Source organism: Microtus ochrogaster, chromosome 6, assembly GCF_000317375.1.
Source record: "Microtus ochrogaster isolate Prairie Vole_2 chromosome 6, MicOch1.0, whole genome shotgun sequence".
Lineage (NCBI taxonomy): Eukaryota > Metazoa > Chordata > Mammalia > Rodentia > Cricetidae > Microtus > Microtus ochrogaster.
Genome location: NC_022013.1, coordinates 41104358 through 41130018, shown reverse-complemented (window position 1 = coordinate 41130018; position 25661 = coordinate 41104358). Strand labels below are relative to the sequence as shown.

Here is a 25661-nt window from a genome sequence, read left to right as displayed (position 1 = left end):
TAGACCAGAGAGGAGAGCAGAGTGGGTGGGGCTAGACCAGAGAGGAGAGTCAGCATGGGGTGGATATAAGATCTGACTTTATCAGAAGATGGTGTTCTGTGTGTTTTGATTTTGAAGTTGTTAGTGTTTTATTATTCAACAACACTTTTAAAAATTAATATAACTCAAGGAAAATGGAGGTGGAAATCCTGACAACATAATATGAACAGAAGCAGACAATTTGCTTTCTCATGAATAATACAACCACGCTGAAGAGGACCAGAGAAGGCTAGCTCAAGAAAATTTTGAGCATGATATTTTGACTAAAGGAAAAAACCCTGAAAGTATAGACCCCTAAAGAGCAGGTGTGTGTTAAGCTAGAATATTCGCTTGTCTTGTGTTGTTTTATCTGTTTTCACGTGACCTGTATTTGTTTCAGTTAGCGTGGTGGTTACTTTTTGTGTGTCTGTAACCCTGATCCCATAAGGAAAATGAGAGCAGACTGCTCTGTCAGGAGAGAGTTACCAATGAGAAAAGACAGAGAAGACAGTGGGCACATGGTGCAGGAATCAGTCCATGCTTCTGGTTAGAGACGAGTAGCCGTCAAATGTTTCTGGTAAAGATAGTGAACATTTAACCCTGTCGTAGTAGACAGAAGCAGCGGCAGACATCCTTGGAATGCAAGCCTGGCAGTAATCTGATGAAGCCTCGTTTGTGGACACTGAACTTTGAATTTCAGATAATTTTCATATGCTGTGAAACATATCCATTTAGTCATTGAAAATGTAAATGGCTAAGTTAGTTTTCATGCTGTACAAAAACAGATGTGAGATAGACTTGGCCCATGGGCCAAAGTTTACAACATGATCGGCGGACCAATGGATTAATAATGTAATGAAGTGGTTTCTAAAAATCTCAGTAAATGAGATATAGAAATCTTTGTAGTCTTTTTGTTATTTCTTTTTAAATTGGATATTATTTTTAACCACAAAAAGGACCATATATTGTCCATACCTACAGTAGAAAGGGAATAACATCAAGTCATTGGTCCAGCATTCAAATGGGGACCACAATTCACATTATCTAAATCTCCTAGACCAAGAATAGGACACACACACACTGTGGAGAGTCCCTAGTCAGAAATCAGAAATGGGAAGAGGGTCTTCAGATGATACCATTCTCCTGCTCACCTGTTTTTTAACACTTTTATTAAGAAATGAGGTCCCACTGGGCAGTGGTGGTGCGTGCCTTTAATCCCAGCACTCAGGAGGCAGAGACAAGCAGATCTCTGGTTTGAGGCCAGCCTGGTCTGCAAGAGCTAGTTCCAGGACAAGTTCCAAATCTACACAGAGAAACCCTCTCTTGAAAAAAAGAAAGAAAAGAAAGAAAGAAAGAAAGAAAGAAAGAAAGAAAGAAAGAAAGAAAGAAAGAAAGAAAGAAAACAAAAAAAAAAAGCAATGAGGTCCCTGAGCTGGTAATTTGTATATGACCTTATGATTTTCTACAGTACGGGAATTTTTTGGTCTGCTATAATTAAATAGAGAAATAAAAGATGCTTATCAGAAACTGTCCCATGAGCTTGAGTGTCTCTGACAAGTCCTCTTGGTGTCCATAGTGTGTCACTATGAAATTTGGTATCACAGCATGCTCACCTCGCTCACTTCAGCCACCAAAATCTAGGAAGAGCTATAAACAGTGACTGAAAGTCTTTTATGATATTGCAGTAGGAACTGAGGAATTTTTACATTAAAATACCTCTGCACCAGGAGAATAGTAGCTTGTAACTCTGCAATCAACTGCATCTCTTACCAGTTTAACTCTGGCAAGACCACATCTCCACCCTGATTTATCAGCGTAGGTAAGGCCACGGCACAGGCTTCCTTGATTGGAGTATCGCCACTGAAATTTGCTGAGTGATAGCTCTGTACCCAGATCCATGACAAATGGCCTTGGTCTAAATCTGTAAGCAAAACTCTGAAACATTCCCATCTTTCTCCTTCCTACAGGTCAACATGAAGTGGCCAGTCTCTTACTGTAGGGAGCGAGGATCTGGCACTGCTCTGAAAGCTGGCACTCTTGGCTTCTAGTTAGAACTGCTTCCCATTGTAGACTAAAGAAAGTATGAAATACAGAAGTTTAGAAAGGAAATATTGTCATAAGAACAGGGTCCTGGTTAAAAGAAAGGGGTAAACAATATAGGGTGCTAATATCCTTAGAGCAAGTATGATTGACATTGGAAAATCCTTTCCATTCCCCTGCCTGCCCACTTCCACCTAAGCAGCTCTGGAGCAGGTTTAGGGATGAGATGCTTCTGACTCAAGCCTTCTAGACAGCACCACATAAATTGTACTGCCTAGGTATCGGGGGTGGGGGGCAAGAGTCTATGAGAGAGGAGGAGGAAGGGAGATAAAGGTGGGTCCACACACTCAGGTAAAGGACACTGTCATCCCTGGACACATCACACACGATTGTGTCAAACTTTCTCACCCAGGATCAGAAAGAGCATCATATCTCTACTGGATTTCTTCTGATTTGCTGAAATAGTTTCCTTATGGGGGGAAAGTGTTCTACAGGATGGTGAAGTGGTTTAGTGGATTGAGGACTTGCATTTGATCCTGGGGACCCATAGCAAGGGAAGACAAGAACTGATCCCAACACATTGTCCTCTGACCTCTACACACATCGTATACTGTCAGGGACCAGCCTCGACAAAAATACCACTTGCCAGAGTAGGGGCAAAGAAGACACGTGAAATATATATAAAGAAATATACGAAGACATGTGAAAAATAATAAAACAGAAAACTTAGAATTGTACCAGGAGGGAGTTTCAGTGATTACTGAGATCATCTGCGTTTAATTTTCCATACACTTTTGTACCCACTACAACAGGGGGAAGACGACGAAAGACCGCTTTAAGATGACACAAACAGTTAATTTGCTCCAATACTTTGAGGCGGCAAGTCCTTAGCATTCTGTTGTTTAGGCAGTGAACCCACCCTAGACCAAGTATCCTGAAGGCAGCCACTCCCAAGGTCAAAGCCCCTGTTTCAAAAGAAGGATCAGAAGTATTCGCTTGCACATCCTGACCGTCTGTCAGGGTGGAGTGGACCTAGCTGTATGTACCACCTTAATGTCAAGAGAACAAGTAACTACATCCTGATTCGAGATGTGTAGCCCTGATTGTTGTTAACAATTGAACAACTTCAAATTCTCTGACCTTCAGACAAGGTGGAAATAGGCTCACATTTTTGGACCTCCACAATATACACACAAATAATTTTTTTAAAGTAAACATACTACATTTTCTTGGCAATAATAATAAACTTGTAATCGTGTTTATCACTTTACTTTTGAGATTATAATGCAACTCATTTCCCGCTTCCCTGCCTACCTACAAGCCTTCCCATATACCTCTCCTTGCTTCCCTGCTCTCTTTCAAATTCATTGCAGTTCTCTTTTCTCAAGTGTTACATGCATCTATGTATTTGCATATAGATTCCTAAATATAACCTATTTAGTCTACATAATGTTACTTGTATGTATGTTTTCAGTGCTAACTGTTTGGTATTGGATACCCAATTGATATGAATAGAAATGGTTATCAGTTTAGCTTGTGGAAGTAATCAAGCAACTCATTGGTTAAGTGATCAACTCCTTATTAACCTCATCACAAAACTGAATATTAATTTCTCAACATTTTTCTTCCTGGAACATGAAGGAAGACAAAGTAAACCCTAGAGAAATGAAAGCCAAGTCCGTGTGTGGGCTTGTGGCTGTGTTGCTCACCTGCTCTCTTTTCTCCGTAGAGATTGGTTGGACATGCTGAGCCCACCAATTGTCCCTCCCAGTCAGCAGCCGACAGAGCAGCCCCAGGAGTCCTCTGCGAGTGTGAGCGTGCAAGGTAAGGATACAAGAAATGCTATGCAGAGAAACATAAAGGTGATGTGCTACAAATCAAGAACATAGGTTACTCGGAGATGTCACTGCCTTCACACTGACCTCACAGACTTGCGCATCCAAACCTAGATCACTTGCGCTGCATCTTTTAGGAAGTTCTTCACTAAGTAGGTTGCAGAGAGGAATAGCCCCATTCTTCTGAAAGTTCACCCCAGGGCAGGACACAGTTGTAGGTGTGTCTTTGATGCCTACATCAGCCCCATCTGATTTCCAGCTATACCACTTTTTGCTATGTGACCACTGTGAATTTTAGTTGCCTGCTCCACAGTGTGCACAAAGCCCCACATGCTACTTTCTTGTAAAGATTCAGTGAGGTGCAATATTTGAAGCACTTAGAACAGTGACTGCCAAATCCCTGCAGCTGATCTGATAGTAATGCAGTCCAGGGCTCTCGGAACACTGGGGTACAGCCATGTGCTGTGTGGTGGTCTTTTGGTCAGGATCTCAAACATATGACACTAGTCTGCAAAGGTTATAATGGAACTAGGAAATTCCTCCTTCCTGGTTCCCTGTCATCCATCACCATCAACACATCACAGCAAGTCACATTGCCTGTCTTTGTGGATTGCTAATATAAATAACCTGCTGGACCACAAGTAGGTAAAAGTATAGCACATTCTCAGTTTTTTGAGCAACTGCCATACTGATTTCCAACGTGGCTGTACAAGTTTGCACTCCTACCAGTAATGGAGGAGTTCCCCTTACTCCACATCCTCTCCAACATAAGCTGTCATTGGTGTTTTTGATCTTAGCCATTCTGACAGGTGTAAGATGTTGTCTCAAAGTTGTTTTGATTTGCATTTCCCTGGTGGCTAAGAATGTTGAGCAATTCCTTAAATGTCTTTCGGCCATTTGAGATTCTTCTGTTCAGAATTCTCTGCTTAGGTCTCTACCCCATTTTTGAATTGGATTATTTGGTATTTTGATGTCTAGTTTCTTGAATTCTTGTTATATTTAGGAGATCAGCCCTCTGTCAGATGTGGGATTGGTGAAGATCTTTTCCCATTCTATAGGCTGTCATTTTGTCTTATTCACTGTGCCCTTTGCCTTACAGAAGCTTCTCAGTTTCAGGTAGTTTTTGGAGCCTATTCCCTATAGTGGGATGTCATTCTCAGCCTCAATGCAGTGGGGAGGGGCTTGGCCCTGCCTCAGTTGATGTGTCCATGGAAGGCCTTGCCCTTTCTGAGGAGTGGATGGGGGAGAGGAGGGAGGTGGGGGAATTGGGAGGAGGAAAGGAAGGGGGAACAGTGCTTGGTATGCATAATAAATAGAAAATTTAAAATAAAAAAAGGAAAAAGAAATATTTTTCTCAAAAGAAAAAGTATGGCCCGTATACACACAATACACACTGCACGACAATAAACTGTTAGTGATGTGTATTTTCTGTACTGTGCTTTCATCGTTGTTTTAGAATGTGCTCCTACCTACTAAAGTTTTTACTGTAAAACAGCATGCCATGCTACGCCAGCAGCTTCATCTGTCTTCCGTGTCCTGCTTCTTGATTCCATTGGGAGACACATGAAGTAATGGAGCAGTACTATCTTAGCTTACGTAACTTAGCACACTCTATGACACTCCCACAACAAAATCCCTGCGTTTTTCTTTTTTTAATTTATTTATTTATTAAAGATTTCTGCCTCCTCCCCGCCACCGCCTCCCATTTCCCTCCCCCTCCCCCGATCAAGTCCCCCTCCCTCATCAACTCAAAGAGCAATCAGGGTTCCCTGACCTGTGGGAAGTCCAAGGACCACCCACCTCCATCCAGGTCTAGTAAGGTGAGCATCCAAACTGCCTAGGCTCCCCCAAAGCCAGTACGTGCAGTAGGATCAAAACCTGCGTTTTTCTGTATCACTGCATGACCCCATTGTGGAATGACTTTGTCTGTACACATTTTCCTTAATGCAGAGAAGCAGACTTTCACTAAAGTGAGGCCATGGCATAGCTACAAACAGTGCAGTCTTCAATAGAAACCTGGAATGCAAATTCCCTCAGCATTCATTCTCTGTGATGGGGAGGTTGTGAAGATGAACCAGGGGGTTTTAGTTAGGAACAGGGAGCCTGGATGTCAGGAATAGTTGAAAGAGGAACACTAGAGAATCTCTGGGCTGGAGAAGAAAGTCATCTGCCTAGTGTGAGGACACACACCTGCAATCAAAGCTCTCGAGAAGCACAGATGGACAATCAGGAGTTGGAAGTCATCCTCAGCCGGTACTGCATGAGACTCTGTCTCCAAACAGAAGCAAACAGAAAGAATCTCTCGTGAAAACAGTGGATAAGATGGCGGGAGTGGGAGAGAACTCTAGTTCACTCGAGTGCATAATTGGAGTGATAAATGACCTCCAATTGGACTCTCTGGGGCAATTTTCAGAGTTGAATTTTGAAGATAGAAGAACAGTACACCTAACTTTTTTTTTAAGTGAAACTAATATAAATCGCTCTAACAAAAGTGCCGAGTCGCCTGTCCCCTGCTGCCCAGCTGCCCCAGGGAGGAAGTGGAGCATCCGTTTTTCTTCAGGTGTGGAGGATTCAATGTGAGAGCTCATACATCTGACTTGTACTTTCTGGCTGCCCGAGGGATGGAGATGTCTCTGTGATTTACTGTCTGAAATAGATTGTGCCCCTCAAATTGGGAAACTTTTTAGAGGTGTACATTCATAATTACTTATGACAGAAAAATAGGATCTTGGCTGTCAGGAGGAGACCGTGCTGCCAGGGCACAAATAATACGTTATGTTAAGTGTCCAAAATAAACCACAGGAACCAGGAGCATGGTCCTTGAGCAAAGGCACGAGGTATATGTATTAGTGATGAGTGGCCAGAAGGGTGTCTTCAGGTCACCGCAACACAGCTCAGTCTGGCAGGGAGAGCTACGTGATGCTGAAAGTAAACAGAACTAAGGACAAATTTCACAGACTCAGGGAGCTGTAGCAACATGCTGGCTTGGGTTAACCAGATCAAGGGCGAGTACTCCTGCCTGTCACCCTCGGTGTTCATCACCTACTGCCCTTCTTCTTGGAAGCTAATGTTTCCTGTTTGTTCACCATTGCCATCTGTGCTATGCTTGACTGGTTTGTAGCTAGTTAATACCATCAAAACTACTGTTTCCTATTTGTTTAATCTCTCCTTGGTAACAGTGAGATTTTAGGCAGTCTAGCACAACCTGCACTTCACTGGTGCACTGAGATAGGGTTTCCATCCAGTCTTATAAAACATTTGCCAAAGAAAAATAATGTTCAGGCTCCCGGTTCATCTCACTAGAAGAAGGAGGCCTGGCAGCCGTCATGGGGAGTTCATTCTGGGTTTCCGTCGCCATTCAAATGCAGTCATTGCACCTAGCCCTCATACCACCATCACAGAGCAGATAGCAAGGAAAAGACTTTTTATCTCTTGAGAGTTCCTGGTCTATCAGGAAAAAAAAATGAACCATCTCCAGGGCTAAACCAGGGCTATATTTTTAAGGACACACAGAGAGAATAAGGCTCCTGGCTACTGTGTCAGCCTTGGACCTGCCCACTCTTTTATCCCTTCTTACTCAAAATGGCAAACCACAGTTGATGAGATCCAGGGCAAGGCTGGGCCTGAGGACCAGATTGCTACAGCCAGGTCGCTGCATGTAACCCGCTACTTTATGGCCTGCCCAGAATCTTACACTGATGCCAGTGTTCTATTCAGTCTGCTCGTTCTCTCTCTCTCTCTCTCTCTCTCTCTCTCTCTCTCTCTCTCTCTCTCCCTCCCTCCCTCCCTCCCTCTATCAAATCTTGATTTGTTTAATCATTTTTTTCTTTTTCTTTCCAAGTGGCCTCAGTATGTATGAGCGGAGACCGCCAGTTTGCTGACCTGAGGACCCAGGTCCCTGTGCGGTTCCTGGCATGTACTGGGGTCTACATATTCTCTGTAGAGCAGTTCACAGAAATGTAAACCTGGGTTTACTTCCTCATCCCACATTTTATACATCTGGAAGACTTCTGAAATTCAAGCATGAAATGGTGACCTTGACACTTTATGTGTAAGTGGTGAAAACTCCCTTCAAAAGAAATCTCTCACAGAACGCCAGTGTAGAAAAGAGGTCAGAGGAGACTGGGTGTCTTGGAGTCCTGCCCTGGGACTCTGACCAGTCAGCAAACTGGTTCGGTCAGCCCATTGTTTGCCTTAACAGGTAATTGGCTTACCAAAAATCAAATTTCCAGTCACAGCCCATGGGCTTCCTCCACCTCAGCTTCTCTGTGATGAACCACTATATAATTTATAAGTGTGTGTTTTGTTTTTTGGTTGTTTGTTTACTTAAAGTTGGAACCACGGAGAAAAGGGATCATTCATCTTGACACTTCTGAGACAAAAATGACAGCTAAAGCGTGATCTTTTTGTGTTCTGGGCCTTTGTGTATAGCCTCTAAAGTATGGTACTTTTATCACCTCCATCTTCCATATAGTCCTCTGAGCTGTGCAGCAATGCACTGGACCACCTCATCTCCTGCCCCGAAGGAGCAGCCGGAGGTAGCCAGCATGATGACCTGACTAATGTGTAATCTTAGAAAACTTACCCAAGCCATATAAAAGGCAATACATGAGTTACATCTGGCCCTGGAACCCCAGGATCCTTTCCCTGCCTTATTCAGGAGAAGTCAGTCCCAGGCAGTTCTGCCAGCCTGACCGTCTCCAGTATATAAACACCACCTTAAGTGACCCATGCACCCGGCAAAGGCAGGGCTGTGTTTACAGATTTCTGTTCTGATCCTGCCACCAACTGTAGGCTAACTGTCTGGCTCTTCAGAGTTCCTCCTAGGCTATAGAACGCGTGTGGATTATCAATTACCACAAGCACAAGTGCCCTTAACACTTCCTAAAACAGTGTTCTCTCGGAGCCTGTGTGAAATGTAAAATGGGAAGTGAAGATTTCAGAACTTACTCAAAAAAACTACTGAGCTGACCTTTGGAAAATGAGCCGCACTTTGTGGGAAGAATGGCTGTCAATTTGTTTTTGACATTTGTTCCTTTACAGGTATGACCCTTAAATTATTCATGCCTACCAGCCCCGACATGGAATAATAATCAGTTCCTTCTTCAGCCTGTAGACCTCTCCAGTGTTCACAAAAACCAGGAGGAAGAAAGGCCTTCCACGGGGTTCAGGGCATAGTCAGAGTCTCAAAAAATAACACTCCTGCTCGTTCTTACGGCAGTGTCTCACAGACGGCTTCTTTAAACACAGTCATCAGTCTCCCACAAGACACAAATAGGCAGCAAATGCTTTTTGTATGCAACATCCAAATTACTGGTAAAGAATTCACAGAATTCTCAGGACTCCTATGGCCAGCCAGTCAGAACGGGGAGCTGGCTGCCTGCTCCCCATCAACAGAAGTGCTCTTTCATAGTCCTGTTTACAGCTACACAAGGGCTTCACACTTAGCAGGCTGGGTCTCAGAGTTCTGCCTCCCTGAGCATCCGTGGTACCTGGTGCCTACAGCAATGTCCAGGACATAGTAAACAGTCCAGAAAGTTCTGCTAAGGGATGAGTGTTGACACAGGGAAATGTGAGCTAGCCTGTGGGTTTTCTTAGGATTTATTTACAATGCAAAGCAGATTACAGATGCGGTGGTTGGTGGCACACCGAATAATCAAAGCAGTGATCAGGCGCTGTATAACAAAACCCCTGTCTTCTTTCTTAAATGTTAATTGACTTTATTTTCAGTTCGAGAATCACAAACATATTCTGTCGGGGGAGGGGGCAGTATTAGTCTTTGTTTTTTATAGGTTCTTTGAGAATTTTATGAGTTTTGATCATATCCACCCTCCCTCCCACAGGTCCTCCCAATTCCACCGCCCCACTTCCCTTCCCACCCAACTTGTCTCTTTTTATTCCCACCAAGGCCAGTTCGTGCCGCCCAGATATTCTTAGACATGTGCCCTTCCACTGAAATGTAGTTGGCTTGTTGGGGCAGCACTCTTTGAAAAAGCCAGGAAACAAAGGAATCACCGGGCTATGTCAGAAGCTTAGTGAGGTGCTGCTGGTTTCCCTGAATGACATGGAAAGTTTCTGTGTGTTACCCCAACACTGTCCAGGAGGACACTGTGTCCTACATGACAGCGGGGTTAGGAGCAGCCTGTCCCCCACACCCATGTGTGAAGGAGCACAGGGTCACAGGTTTGACCATCTGCAGCTTAACCCACACTGTAGTCCCCCCACAGCATTCCTGGTGAGGTTAGGGAAAGAGCCACTCCAATAGCTTTTAATCTCGGGAACTCCTTCCTGTGAGGCGTTCTGGATTCAATATTCTCTTCATGATTATGGTGAGTAGGGTCAGAGGTCACCCTTGGGTATTATACCTCAGGCTCCTGTAGTAATATGAGCGGCAGGGCTGCGTCCCTAGCACCCCGGCCGCCTGGCTAGCTTATGCCCCGAAATAACAACACACAAATTGTATTCATTTAAACACTGCTTGGCCCTTTAGCTCTAGCCCTTACTTGCTAATTCTGATATCCCGATCAACCCATCTCTAATAATCTGTGAGCACCGGTCTTACCGGGAAGATTCTAGCCTACGTCCATCCTGGGTCGGAGCTTCATCGCGTGTGTCTCAGAGAGCAGAGCTATACCCGCAGCTGCCCAGGAGCCAGGAGCATGGTGTCTCTCTGAGGCGTCTGCCCCCGAGAGGAGAGCTGTTGAGTCTGAGCTCACTTCCTCTTCCTCCCAGCATTCTGTTCTGTTTACTCCTCCCACCTATGTTTTAACCTATGAGACCAAGCAGTTTCTTTATTGCTTAAACCAATGAAATCAACAGATTGATATATGACACTCCCACATCAGGCGCCATCTATCTTGTTTATTGAGACATGTTTTTCAGCTTGCCACATAGCCTAACCTAGCCAGCAGGTTCCAGGGTCTGCTTGTCTTCCCCTCCCACACACTGAAATGACAGGTTCTAGGGATGAAATTTGGACTTCACACTTACCAGACAAACATTTTACCAGCTGAGTGCGCCCTCCAATTCTCAATAGTCCTCTTAGTACTCAAGTTAGATCCCCCAGCTCAACTCCCAACTTTAGTTTTTTTATGACATTCTAAAAGACAGTGTCCCCATCATTTCTGTGAGGAAACCGATTACTATTTGTTCCCAACTTAAGCATGAGGTAGAGAGATGGTTTCTCTTAAATCTCTTTCAGGGGTCAGGGCTGTCTCCTCTGTAGATCCCAGAGGTTCTGGTCCAGCAGCAGCTCACTACCGTAAAGGGGTGCCCTCCTTCCAGGAAGATGGCTCAGTTCTCTAATAGAAACAAACACATTGCTGAACCCAAAACCCTCCAGTCTTCTAGAACCATCCCTGCTATGGGGTACCACATGTGCTCCAGAGAGGATCAAGGCCCAGCATGGAAGTCCAGCTGCCCTTGCAGGGAGGAGAATGCACAGTTGGTTCGGTGCGGGCACCTGACCAGTCACACTCATGTGAAGCCATGGTCTCTGTAGGCTGCAGTGGTCTGGCTAGGAGCCTCCCTCACATGTGACAACCCACCTTTGGAATTATAATAGAGAAAACCTGGAAGGAAGAAAGTTGCAATAAGCCCTAATTGAGCATCCCGGTTCCTCAGTACGGCCTTTAAATGACATCTTTCAAATAAAGCAGTTTCACTTGACTACACAAAGGCTATTTGGTCCCCAGTGGCACCTGCCCTGTAATCATGGCATGTGGTCTGCCTTCCAAAAACAATACAGCTTCCGAGTAGATGGGCCTTCTCATCATTTCCACTCCACCCCTGGCCTGCAGTCTCCTCCACTTTGACGGCATCAGTCTGCTGAAGATCAAAAGTGAGTGGTTCACAGTAGGATCTCCAAGATAGGCGCTAATGTGGTTGAACATCCCCCCCCCCACTCCCTCCACCCCAAAGTATGCTGGTAGAAAGACTGTCCAGGCAGCTGGTGTTCAGCAGAGCCTTATCTCAGATGTCATCTTTATTGATTCTCAGGCATGCTGCTCCACACAGTGACCACCCCACTGGTGAATCACTTAAACAATAGTATATTAGTATGCACATAAAAGTACAGTCAGTCATTCCTTGCTATCTGTAGGAGGGAAATGCATACCTTTTTAATTCTAGAGGCAACATCAGAAAATCGAAAATCAAGTCGAGCGTCTTGATTCCGAGATTTTAAGCCTGATAAAGTGGGGCCCTTCGTTCATTGTCAAGCATTAAGCCTTAACTTGCACATACAGGTTTTCTATTATCCACAGTTAAAATGCATTAAATATAGATAATTAAACAGTCTTATTAATTGGCTCTCAAAGGTGAACTCGAGGGGTCATTTATCCGAGCTGATCTGACTGAGGGAGGGCATCAAATATTGCTACTTCGGTCTGACTCTGCCGGGTTTTCTTCTGTTATTGCTGCTAACCAATTTCAAAGTAGATGAGGCTGAAAGTTTGTAAATAGATTAGTATCGGAAAGGTAATTTTATTTCAGTAGAAATGGCTTTGTTATAGGGAGAAGAGTAAAAATGTAATTTGGATGCCTGTCCAGATGCTCTGAACCTGGAGCAGAAAATGGGTTTATTTGTTAATTTGTCCTTTTGGAGTTTCTATATCCAGTCTTTAAATAGAGCAATTTCGCATTTTAAGGGAAAAAAATTTAAAACTGTGCAGTATCCGAGAATATAATTGAAAATTACCCCATACCCACGCAGGATAATTACCTTTCAAAACATTCCCAACACTTGACATCATGGTGGCAATTGCTTAATGATATTATAATTTCATTACACAGAGATTCCTATGGCAAAATGATTAAGTTGGAGGCCTCAGAAATTAAATTACAATAAAAATAAAACCTTTTATGCAAGCTTAAAGTACTTATTTCAATGTAAAATTATACATAAGCTCACCCAGTTTTTGTACAAATACCATTGTTGGTAGTTTTAAAATTCATCCCTTTAAGCCTTGGTACTAAAACTCACAAGATTGTGTGAGGCCCATGATTCTAATGCATGAAGCTCCCACTCCGTGGGTGTACGTGTCAAGATGAGTTTGTACAGCAGTAAGTGCTTTGGCCTCTCTCTCTGCACTGTGTGGGGAGAGCTCTGCTAATGAACCAGACCTTCCTTGATCCCTCTGCAGTGGCCCAGGCGATAAAGACCCAAAGGTCACCACAGTACTTATTTTCATCCTAAAGGGCTGTGAGCCTGCATGGGACCAAACTACACCCTCTGAATGTGGGTGACAGTTGTGTGGCTTGATCTGTTTGTGGGGCCCCTGGCAGTGGGACTAGAATTTACCTCTGGTGCATAAACTTTGAAGCCCATTTCCTATGGTGGGATGCCTTGTTCAGCCGTAATGCAGGGCTTGGTCCTGCCTCAACTTTGTTGACTCCTCCCTGAGAAGTGGATGCAGGGGTAGTGGGGAGAAAAGGTGGAGGGGAGGAGGGGAGGGAGGGGCACCGTGGTTGGTATGTAAAATGAATAAAATATTTAAAATAAAAAGGGAAATGTGATATGGAAATAGTGTTGTAGAAGCTTCCTAAATATGTATATTTATTCCCACAAAAAGAGAAGAAAAGAAAGGCAGACCCCGAGCTGGTCGTCAGATGTATTGAGTTTCCCAATGTAACAGCACTAGCTTACACTGTCCTTGTTTTGAGTGCAGGCACAGAATGCACTGAACAACTACACAGGCCACTGTTCTTTTGAGTTCAAGGTTGGTCTAATCAATACATTAGTAAAAACCAAAAATTAAATGGCAAATCTGCAAGCACTTATGATTCATCATTAACCTTGTGGCTTATGACTTTCATATTGTATTTACTAGAAAAATTAGTTTTCCTCTTTGATGCAAACGATTTTTGGTCTAAGGACTTAATCAAAGATGAATTTGTCTTCGTGCCCTATATAAACTCGTTGGGAACTTCTGATTTCATCCACATCCACTGTACTGATTTTCCCTATCGGTGGTAAAGATCAAGCAGATACAATTTGGAGGACCAATTAAGCTATAAGGAATCCACTCCTTGCATGGCCACCTCAGATAGCCTGTGTTCCCTGTAATGATGAGTGTCTTAGTTATGGTTCTGTTGCTGTGATAAAGACCATGACCAGTGAAATCAAGGTTCCAAAAGGCAAATGGACTCAGCAAGTCACCATTTAGGCAGCCATCCCTAACACAAGGGATGCTGGAATTTGGAAATCATGGGTACTTTTAGCCCTTCTGGAGAAGCAACACCCTGTTAACTCCTTATTAACCTTCTGTAGCTACCTTGTTTGTATGGTTAAGTCCCATCCATTGGAACACAACTTTCAGCCTCTCCACAAGAAGGAAATGGGACAGAAGCAGAGCCTCAGAGGCCATCTTTAACGCAACAAAAGAAATAAAGAGAAGGCAACACTCCTTCAGAGATCCTGTTCATTAAAAATTGTGCCAAAAGCCGGGCGGTGGTGACGCACGCCTTTAATCCCAGCACTCGGGAGGCAGAGGCAGGCGGATCTCTGTGAGTTCGAGGCCAGCCTGGTCTACAAGAGCTAGTTCCAGGACAGGAACCAAAAGCTACAGAGAAACCCTGTCTCAAAAAATCCAAAAAAAAAAAAAAATTGTGCCAAGTACCCAGGTTGGCTACCACTATTAATCCAATGTGGTTGATAACAAAGTTCTGTGGCACTTCAAGAATGTAACCCCTGGTAGTCCAAGGTTACCGAAGATCATCAGAGGAGTCATGGGTGTGGTCCTTTGTGCTGTGTAGATTCACCTACAAAATCCTATACAAGTTTAGCTCTGGCTTTCGCCTTCCCAAAACACATTTCCATCTACCGTCAGTTCTAATGCTAAGAGAAAACCTCCTTGTTCTGAGCCAAAATAGAAGCCAGAAGCCTCTTGCCTCCTTGAAATCCTCTGAACGACTCATGCCTATACCACCCTCCTCTTTAAATAGGAAGGGCTAATGCCCCTTTACCAAGCTTGCTCTTTCCCTTTGGGTCTATGGAACTCATTATCCCTGGCTCCCAATAGACTCTGTCGTATTCACCGGTGGGTTCTGAAATATGAAAAGTCAAATTTCTTCTGCTTATAAATTTAATATTTGAAAATGTAGGACACCTTTACATTTTTCTAGTCCATCTCATGTTTAAATTCCCAATTAAATGTGTGATTCAACACCCTTCACAGAAACATCAAGCATAGTGTTAAAAGCTAAATTTGGGCACATTAAGATTTTAAAGAGTTTATATGAGCAGAGAGAACTCAAGCACTGGCCACCACCAATCTGCAGCCCAGGGGGATCGAGTGAGGGCAAGAGAATGAAGAAGCTTTGATATGTGTCCTGGGAAGCCAGACCAGAAAGGTAACCATGGTTGACTTAAGGGAAAGGCAATTCAAAGATGATTAGATAGGGATCGAGTCCTGTTTGTTTATACACTGAGATGGGGCTTAAGAGGTGGGAACCCAGAGCACAGGAACAAACTCAGACAAATGGCCTATCAGTTAATTTGCAAAGGTATATAGAAGGGACACTGAGCTTATGCCTCATCACTTGACTCTGTCCCAAGCTCTGCTTCTGAATCACTACCAGGCAACCTCAGGCCAGCTGTTTCCTTTTGCAGGCCGTGGCTTCCTCATCTGCAAAATGGAAACCCTAATGGACACCTGCCTATTCTACCCTGTCATGATTGTTTATGGAGCTTTTATTTCTGCCTTCAACAAACAATTTTAGGGTCTGGGAAAATAGCTCAGTCAGATAAGTGCCTGCCACACAAGCACAAAGACCTGAGTTCAGATCCCAACGCTCACATAAAAGACAAGAATGGGAGTTCACACCTCTGATCCCAGCACTGGGAGCAGGGAGATGAGTGGATCCATGAAGCTCATTGGTCAGTCAGTCTAGCCAAATCAGTGATGTTCTGTGAAGGATATTGTCTCAAAAAATAAGACAGAAAACAGATGAGCATGACATCAGGCATTCATCTTTAGCCTCCATTTACTCACTCACACTTGCACACACTCATGAACCGTGCATGGTTTTTACTGAACCTTTGTCATTTACAGATCTTTTTCTCATGCTCACTGCCAAAGCCTTTTGGAAGTCAATCTTGATGAATCCATGGCCCACATGTCTTTGATTCTTAGTGGGCTAAGCAAATAAAGAAAAGAATGTCTTAGCCAACTCCTCTTCTCTGAGCCTGACCTCATCCTTTGTACTCAGAAGTGAAGACACAATCTCTGTGAAGGAAACAGGACTCTCTTCCAAACACCAAAGTCCTTTACACTACTGGGCACACAAAGGAGCTCAGAAAGTGTTCTTGTAGAACACTTTGAGTTGCGTACTACTTCATGGAAGCTACTAATGATTTAGTAAATGTGTGTTCCCTCTACTCAAGCCATCATCTATATCCCCATCAAGCTTGTGCCTTCCTACCATAAAGAAAGCGACAGCCCACCTGACCTGTTTTCTGTGTATGGTTCTTAGCTTTGCAAATGGTGTCATTTAAATGCATAGTTGTCTGGTGGCCTTTTTTGGTACAGAATGAATAAAGACTCTCTGTTTTGACCTGGACTCACATGGCTCTGCATTAGACACAGCTCTGGCACCTGTAGAAATTTAAAACTGTGGTTGGTATTTGAGATTTGGATATCACCTAGTATTTCCTGATCCTACTGCATGGGACCCTTTGGTCATTTGATTCTGCCATCTTACTCTTTTTTTTTTCTTCAGACTCTTCTCCATACCATTTTGATTTTGCTTTGTGGTTTTATTTTCATTTTCTTTTATGTGTAAGTGTTTTATCTGTGTTTATAACTGTGTACCATGTGTACAGTGCCCAAGGAGGCCATGAATGGGTGTTGGGAGCCCTGGGACTGATGTTACTATTGAAAGTTCAAGCTGTCATACAGGTGCTGGTAATCAAACCTGGAGCCTCTGAAAAAGCAGTCAGCGTTCGTAACCACTGAGTCATCTCTCCAGCCCTGTTTGCTGTGCTTTTTATACTTCACTGTGGAGCTGGCCCTTTGAGCCCCTAGCGTTTCTTCTCAAATGTACACTGCTCGTGCGAATCCAAGTTTCTACCCTCTTCTTCCTTCCCAGCCTAGCCCTTGCCTACATAGAGAAAGTTTCTTGAAAGGTGGTGACCGCTGCCTTGACTCCCTTCTGGGGTGGCACTTTAGGAATTCTGCTGCAGGCCAAGAACTAATGTGTTTCCGGTTCCCCTGGCCCACAGGTGAAGAGGACCTGAGTGCAGAGGAAGACGAGGAGGTGCTGACTCTGTTGTATGACCCATGTCTCAACTGCTACTTTGACCCCCAGACTGGGAAATACTATGAGTTGGTGTAGCTACCGCCCCCAGGGCAGAAAGTAGCCATAGCGGATGGAACATGACCACAGCGTGACAACCACAGTGGGAATGTGACCTGTATGTCGCATGGTTGGGCCCAAGGAGTCAAAGGATTGGAGAGAAGAAGTTCTTGGTAAATAAGGTCCAATGTTGAGAACGCCTGCATTCTCTTTGTAGCTGTATGTGAGACTTTGAAACTTGCGAAGGAATTCATAAAGACCCCAGATCTTGGGTTTTTTTGAATTTGCTCTTAGTTGTTCATCCCCGTCCTCTGAGTCTCATTATGTTACATAAGCAAGTTAGAAATCACTTGTTCAAATTTTTTCAGTGTTAATCTGTAATAAATGACGGCTTGATACGCTTACAGAGAGTGTATCCTTGTTTAAAAGGTGTCTGAAACCTTTTTATAGCCTGTTTGTATTAAAAATAAAGTACAGTGGTCAAAAGACCACTTCCTTTTTTTCACACTGTTGCCTTTACCCGATTATTCTTAGACACCTCCCATTCTCCTAGAAAACATGAGCTAGTCATATTTTGTGATCAGGGTGTGTGGGTGTGGCCATGTCTCCAGCCTAGCACCTCCCACGTTTGCGGAGATCACAGCACTGTTAGCACATCGTTAGACTGCTCGACGCTGTGCTTGCTTTTGCTCCTCTTTGACCACTTATCTTTGAATTCTAATACCCGTGCTCTATGGATCGAAGTCTAACAAGGAGTTGCCATCTGAACCCCCTTTCATACCTCACTGCTTCTGTGGCCTGTGCCTAGAGAATCCTGGGTGGTTTTCTTTTTTCTTTAAGGCTCTGTTTGCAGCCCGAAGCAAGAAGTGTGCATGTCCTACATTCAGATAGATGGCCTTGAATTGGGTGCCAAGTACATTAAGACTGAACTGCAGAAGTTCCTATTAACAGGCGTGTTTTGTTTTGTTTTTTATAGAGGTTTTTAATAAGAAAAGGTACTGTTAGAAATGAAAAGTTATTGGTGTGTAGTTATATTTAACAGCAGTGCTCTGATTTCATTTAATATTGCTTGAGAGAGGAAATAAGAACTTTTTTCCATAAGCAGGTTGGGCTCGTGTCCAAAGGATCATACATTATTTAAAGCCATGTTTGTGCTTGATAAGCTTTTAATCCCTTTTCTCAAATTATACCTTTGTTATGAATGTCTCTCAAATATCTTCATGTTTACAAAATGAAAATGAATGAAACAAGGCTTCATGGAGCGTGCAAAAGATTTAGACTTGTTTTGGCTGAGTCGTTTTATTTTTTGAGATAGGATCTCACCATGTAGCCCTCTGGCTGGCTTGGAACTTAGACCAGGCTAGCCTCAAACTAGCCTCCAGAATGCTGGGATTGATGGCATGAACCACCATACTCACATAAATTGAGGTTATCTTGATTAAGAGCTTCAAGACTGAAATGGGGGTTAAAAAGCCTTGACCTGCTTGAAATCGTCTTGAGGCCAATCAGAGTGGACCACGTCATTCAAAAGCTTGTGTTAGTTAGGACTTGCAGGTACATCACAACATGAGCTGCTTGTTAGGGAAGAGGCTAAAGATGCAAGAATAGAATATCTCCTGTATCCCGAAGTGGGGTGCTTCCAGGTTTCCAGGCAGATTTAAGATGAGACCCCAAGAATAGTGGAACAGTGTGCTGGGATTCTTCCACGTTAAGCATAGTTAGCGTCTCCTTCTCTTTTACGCTGCAGGTCCTTCCCTCAGTGGTAAGATGGGAAACTCGATGGGCTCACAGCCCTTTTAAGTCAAGGATCAGCATTGCTCAGTATGCCTGCCAAGGAAGAGAACTTCATTCCAGATCAGTAAACACAGTGGGGGTGGAGAAGAAGTACATGCTCAAAGCAGAGAGGCGCTAGAGATGCAGGATTGTCATTTGTTTTTATAGAAAGGTTCCCATTTGGGGAGTGTGGTAGGAGAGAGAGTGTGTATGTATCTGTATGTCTGGGTGGCGGGGGGGGGGTTGTTTAGCACCTGAATTTTCTTAGGAAGAATTTACAAAGTAGATCTGTTAACCCTAGATAGGAAAGGCACTGACAAACCAAAGACAGGATTCCAGCAAAGTCCAGTTTAATGAACCAATGAAATAAGTGGGGTCCTTACAGGTACATGGGTGACCCAGAGGCTGCTATACCACCAGGAAGTCCCCTGAGCAACTTACTGGCAGCTACACCACTGAAGAGTCCCACTCACAACAGGGTAACACAGAAAACATTGCACTACTATGGACCCTGTGGCCACTTGCAGGGAGCTATGCTGCTCAGACTACCTATCTGCCGTCGGCTCTGCACGTCCAGTGTAACTGGGCAAGGGCAGGGCCTCGGCAAGGCTGGGAGCTAAGTCTTCCCTCTTCCTCTCCAAGGAGACCTTAACTGGCCTGATTTCCTGAAGTTTTGATCACAGATGCTCCTGATATAGGCAGGGATCCGGGTCCAATGGGCATCCACTGGGATTTCCATGTTCCTCTGGCCCAGAATAAGAAACTGGACAGAGATATATTGGTAGTAGCAGAAGACTAAATTATTTACTAAAGGAGGAAAGAAGTCCCCAGGGTAGAAGTGGGCCCGAGCTGGGGAAAGGCCAAAGGCTCAGTGTTCCCAATGGTTGAGACCTTTATAGGTCATTGTATAAATGGCTGGTTTTGCTCGTACTCTGTCTGCTATTCAGCTGCTGTGGTGGGTGGGGTTTTCTCTCTGTGGCATGGCTTTTCTTTATATGCTAATCTGGTTCTCACTCTCCACCCGACTTTCCTGCCTCACTTGACTCAAGACAGCCAATGCTCATGTCCAACACAGAAGAAGCAGCCACACAAAGGCTGGCAGAGGTTAGAATGGATGTTGCGGCTTGGTTTTTATAGTCGCTAGATATTTCACAGGCTCCTGGCCAGCCCACAAGTTCATTCTTCAGACTCACTTTTCATCCAAAACCAGGAATACTGAAACCTCCATATTCCCCAGCTGAGACCTCCATTACCCACACTGAAGAAACACTCCCCCATTTTCAATTATGCACACATATCTGTAGGTAACACAGTTAACTTCTAACAAAGGATAAATCTCAGTGAAGGTCCATTCATCATGGATATTGCACCTTTACATCTTAATGAATACTTCGCTTCTGGTTTGTGTGGTTTTAATATAATTTAGAATCACATTAAGTCAAAATAATTTGACTTATAAGAATTAAATTGCCAATAAACATGGGCCAGAGATAACACTAATTTTTACTGCTGGCATATTCTTCTGTAGTTAATCACCTGTAATTCCGTGAAGCGGTGCAGAAGTGAAGTGTGGGAAATGGTATTGATTGGTTTTTATCAGCTCAACCCATCATTGTCATTGTTTCTGCTGAACTTGGCAAGATCCACGCATATAAGCTTGCCTCCAATAGTAATAAGTATTGTCAATACTTTAACCCGTAGATCAGAAATGATCTCTAATTTGCCATAGTGGATACTTCCAAAAGCACTGGGGAACTGCTCTTCTTGGGACTTCAGTTTTTGAAAATCATCTGGGAGAATTTAGCCCAAGAAGTCCAGAGGGGGAAATTACTTTTGTTAATTTCTGATAATATGCAATTATGAAATATAATTTCTATTAAGAGAGTTTCCATGATCTATCAGTAAGTCAAGGGATGGAATTAAAACTGCCCTCAGCTTTGCTTTGTATCTTAATTAAAGAATATCAAGCAAATCTCACCATTTGCTTTTTGTACTGTATCTGTCAGCTTCGCCCCACCATGATGACATACATGAGGGTGGCTGCGCAGTGGACAAGGGAGGGCTTGTTTGACACGCATTTTTGAAAGTTAAAGGTCCTTTCACACAGTTCCCACTCTGGGCATGAGATGCCCTCTCGGCTTCAAAGCCTCACAGTGAAGAACACAATGTCAGGAGCAAACAATTACACCTCACAACAGGAGCAGACAGTGGGTGTTGGCCAACCTCGCCCTCTTGTGGACAGGCCTCAAGTGGCCTAAGGAGCTTCCACAAGGCTGCAGGTCTTCAAGATGGCTTAGCACTTCCCAGTAGAACCACCCCAGAGATACCAAGCCTCTCTACACAGTAAGCCGCTTGGGGACACCCAGCCCACACCTAAGCCATAGGATGTATGCTCTACAAAACTGAATCATACATCTAAAACCATGCTAGGATTTTTCTTACAAACTTTTCGGCCAACCCCACTAAAGAAAACTTCCTTTTGTCATTGGATCTTCCTTGTTACTTTTAGTAAGTATACTATCCTTCCCCCAATACTTGACTTTTTTTTTTATTTTTGACATAGAAATAATTATGGAAAATCATGAAAAATAAAATGTGTCTAGGTGTTTAGATATGGACAGTGTTAAAAGCAGCATCTCTTTAGCTTACTTCAGCATATTCTAATGTGAAGTCAGCAGCGTTCAAGAACATCTACCACAGAAAATTCATTAAAAATCAACTTTTTCAGCTAAGAAAATTATGTATGTGTCAGGTAAAGAGTGGAGTATAGCTCAGTGGCAAAATGCTCGCCTAGCCCGTACAATGCCCTGGGTTTGGTCCTTGCCCCCAAAAAAGAGAAAAGCAATGGAATGGGAAAGGGAAAGCCAGGAAAGAGGAGGGCTGAGTTCAGATAGTCTGTTTGGCAAATGCATTATCATTGGTGATGACTACCGCCTGAATATATAAGGGACATTAGGGTTTAGATTGATAATTTTGGAGAGTTTTTATTTACCTTTGTTTTCAGTCTAACATGGTGGATATCATCCTTCACTATATACATTGAATTTCAGGGAACTCTGAAAATTGCTGCAACCTGAGTCCCACTCCTGGATATTCCTACCTCCTTGCTCCAATCTGGGGTTGTGACTTGGCATCAGAACATTTGCAAGGTCCCCAAATGATCCTAACATGGACCCAAGGTTTAAACCTTCTGGCCAAGCCACCTCTCTTTGTCTTCTTAACTTCTTGTGGTACTAGAATGGACAGTTTGGAGAGTCCCAAAGGCACATAATGCCGGTGACTTTCAACAGTTTCAAGCTGACCATAGGTGACTCTCATCTGTAGACAATCCAATAACATCCTGACAGCTGAGGTCAACTCCACTGTGGTTGATACTGCTAGAAACATGCTTGTTTTGCCTTCTTCAACTCATCGTGTGTACATTTCAAGTGAAAGCATTCATTCCCGTTCCTGGCTGTCAGATGAAAGTCTATGTTCCTGGACATATCTGGGTCTCAGTTTCCAAATTAATAAAGGAAGGGATGCATTGAGTGAGTGTTTGAAAGGGAGCCACTGTCTTGGTTATTGAGATAACACAAGGCTCACCCCTCATCATGGGTGGACAAATTGGAAGACTCCACATGAATGACTGAAAGTATGAGTAAAACCAGACTCCTTATATGCTGTCCTTCTTCTGTGTGTACAGAACTGTGGAAGGGTTTCATGTATAGATTAGGCACATAGTAAGAGATTAACAATAACAAATCGAATAGAACTATTTGAGAATAGATTGCAATAGAAGTTAGGTGAATAGTCTTTTTCAAAGTATCTGAACTCATTACATTATAGTGATATTTCAATGCTTTACCATAGTTAACTGAACCTGAAGAAAATGAAATCACCCTCAGAAACAGGGTGTGTGGAAGAGTGTTTTGTATAACCAAGATCCATCAGGTCAGCAAACCGTTCATGACTTAGTACTATTGTTAAATCTTCCAGGAAACCTCGGGGTTTTTCTACCTATTTTAGCTCTTAGGGGATTAAAGCTATTTTTTTCTATGTAAAATTACACTTATTCTAAGCTAATAAAAATCGTAGACATTGGTTTTTACCTTCCCTGGACCTATAGCATTCTTCTGAATGTAAGAAGGTTGGAAAAGACACTGCGAGCTGAAAACCTCCATCCATCACCTCTTCGGGCTAATAACCCTCCCATAACGTCTCACTTTTATAGAGTCTTAAGTGGAAAGTATTTTGGGCTAGGAAAGAACTAAAATGGTTAATGCACAGCGTGATCATGGGACAGGGAAGAAAGGTCAAGAGCAGGCAAAAAATCAGCCGAGCAAAGACCAAGTCACGGGACCTTGGAGGACTACAGACCTCTGCTCAAGACTTCTGCAAGTGAGCGGGTGACTCCGATTTGTGGGGCAAGAACACAAGCTAGTTTATTTACAAAACCTTAGGTGGCAATTTGATCCCAGCAAGCAGGAAGCTTGGTGACAAGCACAATGCTGACTGCTAAGTTGTGCACTTTATGTATGTATAGGAAGGAATGTTTCCTGCAATGCTCATCATATGTTCCTCAGGTGCCGGACAAAGGACTTACAGGTTTGGACTCTGATGCTCCACAGTGGTGACTGTGTTACTCCTGAAAGCATGCATGGATAAGCACATATGTTTCTGCATGCTTGGAAGGCTGAACTCTAAACTGTTTAATCTGAAAACAGGGGCATCAACTTCATACCCACACTCAGAAAAGAAATCAGCATTTCCTGAGAAGGGGGAAATAGAGTCAGCCCTCATCAGCGGTGCAATTCCTGGTACTGTGTAGGAACATGGACACTTCAGAAACTGTTTGAAACTGGATTTATTCAGTATTTGTAATAATTCAGGTCTGACCCATATGGTTGAAAGAACTGATTCCAATATGAATCTTCTTCAGAGTCTTACTCCTAAATCAAGAAAAACAAAAAAAACTACCCAAGATTAAATTCACAGCTGCCTTACAAAGCAAGCAAGGATCTCAGACATGTTAATCTGACCAACCAACTCATGTCAATTTTTGTTTGTTTATTTAATTTTGGGGGGTTTTGATTTGGTTTGGTTTGGTTGTTATTTTGTTTGTTTTTCTAATTTTCCTTCATGGTACTGTGTGGGGTTTTCTCGGGCATCTAATTTTTACTATTAATATAAATACTATTAAAACAAATCAATACATATGTCCCTATTTTAAGGCATATGAAGATTACTTTAAATAAGTAATATCTGTATTTCAAGCTGTGAGCAGTTCCAGACTGGCTCCCTTCCCCTTAGGCTAAATCAATGACACTTTTCTAATGATTGGATCAGATTATGCTAAATTTAAGAAATAATCCGTTCAGCTTTGCCTCTCCTATTCAGGTCAACCACCCCTTTACAAAATTTTGTTTTGTTAAAAATATGTGCAAACGTCTCCCCAAGTTCTCATTCAGAATTTAACCACAGCTTAGAAAAAGCTTCACCGAGCACATACTAGCTGTCTTCACAAACACAGTTTCTCATCATCCCCGAGGTTCGCAACACAGGCTCCTAGGAGGACTGGAGATTCACATCCAGGGGGTCACTGTTTCTGGCACTCCTTTCCTGCGAGGGTGGGTGTTAGGAACCGACAACTGTGAGAAGCAGCTTTTCCACTAATTCCACATTATCACCTCTAACACAGGCTGCACTGAGCACACCAACTTCAAAAATAGTGTCTACTGTAAGTCTCACACAGTGACTTCAAGAACTTGTGGTTTCGCCGGGCGGTGGTGGCGCACGCCTTTAATCCCAGCACTCGGGAGGCAGAGGCAGGCGGATCTCTGTGAGTTCGAGACCAGCCTGGTCTACAGAGCTAGTTCCAGGACAGGCTCCAAAACCACAGAGAAACCCTGTCTCGAAAAACCAAAAAAAAAAAAAAAAAAAAGAACTTGTGGTTTCACCCACCTGAATGATAAAGGACATTTGAAGGAAGCATCTCTCAATTGATCCTGGACCATCTATGTTGGTATTGCTCCACCACATGATCGCAGGCCACAAGCAACATCTGCATCATTGTTAACCGCTGCCTGGGGTTTATGCGCCAAGTTCACTGGTCCTTCAACTGCATTCCCCCTGTGTTTCTGCAGCATTTGTGCTGAGCCAGCTTCACAAGTACTACAAGTTAATGTGTTAAAGGGAAGCTGTGCCCCCCCCCTTTCCCTCATAATTCAGTAGGGTAGACATGGAGTTCTAACATTTAATCATGCCCCAGGAATCAGTGGTTGTCCTTGAGTTTGTTTATTGTCAACGCAGCCACTTATGGAGTTCTCACTCTGCTCCCAAGCTCTGCACTGAGCCATGCTTTCTTAGTTTCTTTTCCTAGTATCATGATATACTATATATAATAATATATAACATATATAATATCTAATATATGTCCTGATAAAGCAACTCAGGGATAAAGTGTTTGTTTTGTCTCACCATTCAAGATTGCTATTTGTTATGCGGGGGACCACGGTGGTAGGAATCTGGAGCAATTCATCATAGCCGTGGACAGTCAGAAACAGACAATCGTGCATGCTTCCATTCAGGTCATCATCTCCTTTTTGTTCAGTTCAGGATCCCATGTTGGAAATAGTGCCACCTATGTTGGGTGGATCTTTACCTCAATGACCCTAATCAAGATAACCTGCCACAGGCCTGTCTGGAAGTCTTTCTTCA

The 25661-nt window shown here is 43.3% G+C and overlaps 1 protein-coding gene across 1 annotated transcript in view; it reads left to right on the top strand.

Moving 5' to 3' along the window:
• C6H3orf67 (chromosome 6 C3orf67 homolog) overlaps positions 1–18465 on the top strand; it is a 229254-nt gene extending 210789 nt beyond the window's left edge. The window contains exons 15-16 of the mRNA XM_013346793.2: positions 3788–3882; positions 17116–18465. Coding sequence (XP_013202247.1) covers positions 3788–3882; positions 17116–17228 — 208 coding nt within the window. The 3' untranslated portion in view covers positions 17229–18465. The remainder of the gene's footprint in view (positions 1–3787; positions 3883–17115) is intronic.
• The last annotated feature ends 7196 nt before the right edge of the window (positions 18466–25661 follow it).